Genomic DNA, 6,634 nt, shown 5'->3' on the forward strand with positions numbered 1-6,634 from the left:
ATGTCTCTTTTTGTTATTGTAATGTCCATGTTTTGTGTCTGTAGCCTGTACAATACATTTAAAAAAAGACAATAAGCGAGTAGCCGCGAAATCCCCACCCAGTGTTAAAATGTGATTATACAGTGATTTATTATAATGACCGGCTACAATCCAAATGAAATGGTTGTCACATCCCTATTTGATTTATTTGCTGCGTAGTCATGAAATGCTTTTCCAGTTGAAGTTTTTTCTCTCGCTTAGACTTTCTAACCCAGTCACAGTTCTTGTGCACAGATAGGCAGAGCTCCAGTCCCCCCCCCCCCTCCCTCCTCTGTCCTCAGTGTGAAGCCTGCCAAAGTCTGTGCCCAGCTAACAGCACAGTGCTGGGAACCCCAAGGCCCCGAGCAGGTGTCAACCTCCCTGCTCCGCCAAAGGAGCTGAGAGAGCAACACAAAGGGCTCAAAGAGACCTGCCAGCATGGTTACCGTCTTAAATATCCCAGGCCAGTGTGGCCACTCCTCTAAATCTCTCAGCAGCGTAGGGTAGCTGCCAGTCTGCTCTTTCTGCTACTGTAACCCGGCCCCTCTGAGGGGTTTGAAGCTTTTTTTAAGCTTTGTCCTTAATGGAGCTCGGAGTGGTAAGATTGATGGAGGGCGTCAGAAGTGCACATATGGTCTAGTTTGAGGCTTTTATTTATGCAGCGTGCAGTCGGACTGGAGGCCAAAAACAGAGGAATGTTGTCAGTCTGGGGTTTTCATCACAGATTCAGTATTGTTATCTCATCTGTCGCACTGGGGCTGCCCCTTTCTCTCTCCCCGTCTCTGTTTAACAGTTCCTGCAGCCGTCATCAGACAGATTTATGGATCATCTTTATGGGATTCATCAGGATCTCATGGGCTTGTGCGAACTTTGAGAACGCAGGCATGGCTCAGGGCTAAGCTGTCCTGGCATTTAGATTGGCAACACTGTAAAAGAACTGGATGAGAGGGCGACGTGATGCCTTTCTCTCTCTCTCTCTCTCTCTCTTCATTGTTGCCTACTTCTACAGTGATGATGTGGATGTGATGGGGGTGGAGTGGAGGCTACCCTCATCTTCAGTAAACAATGGGTCCTTGTGTGTTTGACCCCCTCTTTAGCAGAGTGGAGTCCACGGCTCGGGCTGAAGCCGGGATGGAATTCCATCTTTGCCAGATTTACTCAGTGGAAGCCCTCACAGAAAACCCAACAATCGCAGTGTTAGCGGGGTCATACCTCCCGGGCAATTTGTTCTTATTTACAACCACATCAATAATCAATTATCATTCCCCCCCATTCTCTCTAGCTGTGGCGACCCTCATTGATTGTCTGTACCACATGATATATCTCCCCCTCGGATGGTAACTGATTACTAACCTATATTTGAGTGGGATGATTCACAATTGTGCTACTAGGTCAATAAAAGATGGTTGACAATGATTTATTTGTCCTATATTGGTATCCTTTCTTCTGGAATTTGGTTTATAAAAATGTAAAATGAGGACAAATGACCTGATCAAGTAGTAAAAACACTTTCTTTGTACAATCAAGTGTTTATCATTTTTTATTCACCACGTCTTCTCTACTTGTAACTTTGAGTGAGTTGGTTCTTGTACGGCTTTCGTTATCTCAATCCTCGTCTTACAAGACATCCGATAACCTTTCATCCCCTACTGGGCATGACCGGCCCACACATTTTGCGGAGCAGTGCTGCGGGCCGGGTATTTAGTTTTCTTTTGAGCACGGTGTGGAAAACCAGAATTACCTGCTTTGTGCCAGATCACTTTACTTCCTCTGAGAACTGCTTCAACCACCTGATCAGCCAGACTCGCCTCCCATCTATTAATACAGCATTGTCCTTCAGAGTCTTCTCTTTTACTTTAAAGCAGACTTCCTCTGTGTTAAACAAGAGAACATTTAAGGCACAAAGCGGAAGTTTTGCTGACGTGTCCCACACTGCTGCTTTCACGTGATTGGATCAAAAGACAGGAAGCACTTGAGCCTTACAATTGAATTATGTCAGTAATCACTTTCTGAGTTAATACCATTTTAGTATTGATGATATTTACAGAGGGAAAGAAGGCGATCAATCCATCAGTCGAGGGAGTTTGGTTGAGGGCATGAAGGTTGACCCCAAAGATTACATTGCATGTGCCCTGGTTTGCAGTAAATTTAGCAAACATTGCACAAATTACAAGCAGGATTGAGAACAGATTTAGAGATTTATTTTCATATTTTACTTAAGCTTTAAAGAATGAGAATGTATTCCCCCCTGCTTTTCTGCTGACCTAAAACAGGAGACTTGGAATATGGTTTTAGACAAAATGAGTGACTTAAAGCCTTAAGAAATGTTATTAGTTAATGTTGCTGAATCGGCTATATTAGCATTTCCAGATACAACCACCAGTGTCTCCTAAATGTTATTTTAAGAGATATCACATTGCTTTCTATTTTATAATATTTCATGACGGCAGCCGTTGCAAAACAAAAAGTACCGTTTTTACATTTCATTATATCCCTTCTTTGCATTGAAGAAAAGTTTGTTTCTACCAGCACTGCCTTGCACTTAGAAAATGAAACATGACAACTCGAGGCTTTATTCAATATAAAAACACCAGGTGGGTCTGGATAAGTTCAACACAAATGGCACAGGGCAGCCTAATGGAGTCCTTATCAGGCACATCCTGAAGTAAATATGCCAGGAGAGAGCTGTTAAAAGGCAGAAAGATCACAATGCTCCACAAATTAGATAAATGAAAAACGACACCTTCATCGGATAAAAGCTGATAGCTACCAGGAATGCTGTCATCCTCATCGACATTGTCGTCATCGTCATCCGAGGCAAACGGACACACCTATCACTGTGTCTCTACAATAGTGCAGTGCAAAAATAATACATACATACATAATACATTTTAAAAAGGGGGATTTTCTTAAGTTGTTGCACATGCCAACAGTCAGCTGAAGTGTCATACAGTGATCACGCACCACATTGAATGAGTATAGCTTTTGTTGAGCGCTGGTGTTTTTCTGCTAATATAAATCTTGTTAGTTCAGGACCATGTCATGTGCTGCTGCCCCTCCCCCCCGGTTCCCCCCCTCTGCCCCCGGTCTGATTCTTCATTCGGAAGGAACTTCACATCCATCTGTTTTCCCGCTTTGTTATTTAACACCTCTGAAATGGTTCCAAGTTCCTAAAGCAACCAGTGGTTTATTAAAGAGCCTTGAGGTGGACACTGGATTGAAAGTAGGAAAAGTTTAAATGTCAAACTTGATTCTGAACACTAGAGCGTTTACTTCCTTTTTTTTTATTTGTGGAGTGTTAAACAATGCGACGGCTGATCATGAACATGAACAAGCACATTATTAGCATTAGTTCCTACAATGACATGGCTTCTGCACACCACACTATCTGCTTAGAAAACCCTTACAAATAAAGTTCAATAAACACGCATATAGTTTTCCTGTTTGTTCACAACAGTATACCTAAATCTAAAGATTATTTTGATTATCACCTAATCTACAGATAATTTTTTACGATGAATTCATTAATCCTTTAGTCTATTTAACGTCAAAAATCACTTCTTGAAATCTACCATCACAATTCTTCAATCCAAAACCTAAAGATACTTAACTGTCATAAAAGATATCTTTGAACTGTTGGTTTATTTGATTGAAAAGTCACTAAAGCAATTCATTTTCTTTTCAAATTGAACAATCAACTTATTTTTGCAGCTCTACTAAACATCTGTCATTTATTTCTCTTATTATCATTATGGTTATTTTACCCATCTACACATTCATGTGATACATTCTTTTATTGTGAGAACTTTTTTCAATGGTTCAGTTTCTGTCCAACATATCTTCTTTCATTGATTATATTCATATGCGTGTGACGTGCTTTACTAACGATACCAAAGGAGATTAATCAGTCCTGCCATCTTTCAGTTTGAGGGAAGTAGATTTGATGCCGCCCCTTTTTGTAGCGTCTGTGCTGCATGATAAGATCAGCCTGTGAGGAACTGGTTCATTTCTAAATCCTTGTAAAATATCTTTTTATGTGGCCGAGTTTTTACTGTGTTGCTATTATTATTTTTGTGTTGCAGAGGAAACTTCACAGTTCCGAAGTTATCAGAGTCTAACATGGGATTCGGCGTGCTGGGAGTGTTTCTGGGGCTTCTCCTCGAGGTCTCCACGCATGGACCCAACGCTGTGCCTCGAACCTCCTGGAGACACCAAGGTAAGCCTTAAATATACACGTTATATTGATAAGAAGTGTAACCGTTCTGAATGATTAAACAGACAAAGTGCTACATGATGGAAACAGAATATTTGCAGTTTTGATAACTTAGTTTAGATTCAACTTTCTTGTCATTGCACAGAGTACAAGTATTAAGACAAGACAATTCCGTTTTCATTCATTATGTTTAAGTGCCAAACATGTTGCTGATATAAGTATACCAAAAATAATAGAGAAAAATCATTAATGCAATAAAGACATCAGTTTTGGCTCTGGTATCTTTTAAATGGCGGTTTGTTTTATGTTGCTTCTCTAATCAATACATTATTTGTATTAACTTATCAAATATATATCATGAATGTATTTGTTATTCATAAAGGTTTTTCTGTCTTTACAGTTAAATGCATCTGTACAAATGCAAACCACTTCTGGTAAATGTTCTTTTGAAACCCCTCTGATCATTCAAATTGAAACTTAGCCTGAGTCATCGAGAGTCTACAGGCGCTACATTTGGGAAGCAATACTTGTCATTCTGAGATTATATTTTATTATTCACACACTATTTAAACAAGAAACAGGAGATGTTGATGCTAAGTTAATTAGCTCCACTAGCACTGCATGGAGAGCCAAGCATTCAGACTGTTAAGACATATCTGTGAGAACTCTTTCAACTAAAAGGTCACACTGAATATTTAGAGGACACCTGATCTATTAAATGTATCTTAGATAAACCTCAGTCTCACCACAAGTCTCAAGTTGTAGCATTTAGGCGTCAGGGAGGAAGTTCTGTTTGCATACTGTCATTTACATAAATAGCCCCAGAGACTGAGAACCAGTACAGCTCATCCTTTTAATAAAGTTTCTCCGCTCACCGTGGCACAGTCACCGTTTCAGTCAGTCAGTGGTGGGGGGGGGGTTTGCTTCCATCATCCTGGTGTTAATGTCCAGGCACCTGCAACCCGAAGCCACTTGCACCTGGCACAACCGAAGAGAGCCAGACACAAGCGCTCCGCTGGCCTTGTCATCAATCACAACACTGAGTCTAAAGAGAGATACATGTGTCTCACTGAGAGAGGCAGGAACACGTTTACCACATCTAGTTTTAAGGACTCAGGATCCGCAGTAATCAAAATTGGTGTATAGTGGATTTATCTCCAGACTACATACGTCACCTTTGTTTACATTGTTTTACACCTAATGCACTTAAAGGGACAGTCACCCCCAAATATGTCTGCTTTCTCTCCAACGTAATAGGTTGAGATGGAGCTTGGCTTGCACAAAGCAGCAAAAAAAACCATTGGAAATAAAATAACATTGTTTTTTTGTTCCTGAAAACATGACGGGTTAACTGAAGACAATCCATAGATCTGGTTGTGAGCAGTTTAATAGACAAACTAATTTCTTTCGACCAAGCTAACCCTGCAAATGGTATCACCTCGCAGAAAGAAGCCTAATTCTCCATATGGACTCCTAGGTTATCGGGCGTGAGATGAAAACATTAGTGGTGTCCTTCGAAGCAGAATTGTAACTCTATCTATCTAGTTAAATAGTCTGAGAAGATGCTTCCTTATGATACATTAAGCGGTTGTAGTTCTGTAGAAAGCAAACCATTCCTACATGTAACAAAACTATTTGTGGATTATCTTCAGTAAATCGGTCATTGACATGAATGTTCAAGTAATGCAATGTAATGTTTGTGCTCAGATTTAGATCTGATGGAGTTTTCTGAGCCGGGGATCTTCAACTACTCCACGCTGTTGCTGAGCGAGAAAAGAGACGCGCTGTATGTGGGAGCACGGGAGGCCATCTTTGAGCTCAGCAAGAAGAACGTGACGGTTAAAAACAACAAGGTAACAACATATGGATGGTATATGTGACAACAGAAGGAACCAAAATTGTAACATTTCTAATTGTTATGTTCTTTTTTAACACTTCAAGGTCGAGTGGACAGTTGCAGAAAACCCCATGGTGATGTGCACTTTAAAAGGAAAATCAAAAGAGGTTAGTTAAAATATCTTGTTATTTTATTAGGGAGTCAGAACAGTATAGTCAAGTGTTATAAATTCACAGTTTACAATCAAACATCTGTGTTTTCATTTTATTTCGCCTAAACTTTGCCTTTCAGAAGGATTGTCTAAACTACATTCGAGTGCTGCAAGTCGTAGACGATGAGCGGCTGTATGTCTGCGGAACGCATGCCTTTCAACCTCAGTGTGACTACTTGGTAGGTTACCGCTCATCGACATAAATAAACATGTGTTTGTCTCACAAATCTGCAGCGACCTTTAACGGCCCGTCCACACTACAGCTTCGACAGCTTCAAAAACGGTTTCCAACGCGTCTGCCCATTCACTTTAATGGGGTGACGTCACGTTGCCTCTCTTTCTGCCAAGGCACGAC

General features: G+C 40.7%; 1 protein-coding gene across 5 annotated transcripts in view; it reads left to right on the forward strand.

Annotated features, from left to right (window-relative positions):
• sema4d (sema domain, immunoglobulin domain (Ig), transmembrane domain (TM) and short cytoplasmic domain, (semaphorin) 4D) overlaps positions 1-6,634 on the forward strand; it is a 39,566-nt gene that overhangs the window by 22,037 nt on the left and 10,895 nt on the right. For all 5 annotated transcript variants that reach the window (XM_010766001.1, XM_010766002.1, XM_010765999.1 and 2 more), the window contains 4 exons: positions 4,101-4,234; positions 5,939-6,084; positions 6,173-6,235; positions 6,360-6,458. In XM_010766001.1, coding sequence (XP_010764303.1) covers positions 4,138-4,234; positions 5,939-6,084; positions 6,173-6,235; positions 6,360-6,458 — 405 coding nt within the window. In that variant the 5' untranslated portion in view covers positions 4,101-4,137. The remainder of the gene's footprint in view (positions 1-4,100; positions 4,235-5,938; positions 6,085-6,172; positions 6,236-6,359; positions 6,459-6,634) is intronic.

Source organism: Notothenia coriiceps, unplaced genomic scaffold (assembly GCF_000735185.1).
Source record: "Notothenia coriiceps isolate Sejong01 unplaced genomic scaffold, NC01 NC01_scaffold00002846, whole genome shotgun sequence".
NCBI classification, from domain to species: domain Eukaryota; kingdom Metazoa; phylum Chordata; class Actinopteri; order Perciformes; family Nototheniidae; genus Notothenia; species Notothenia coriiceps.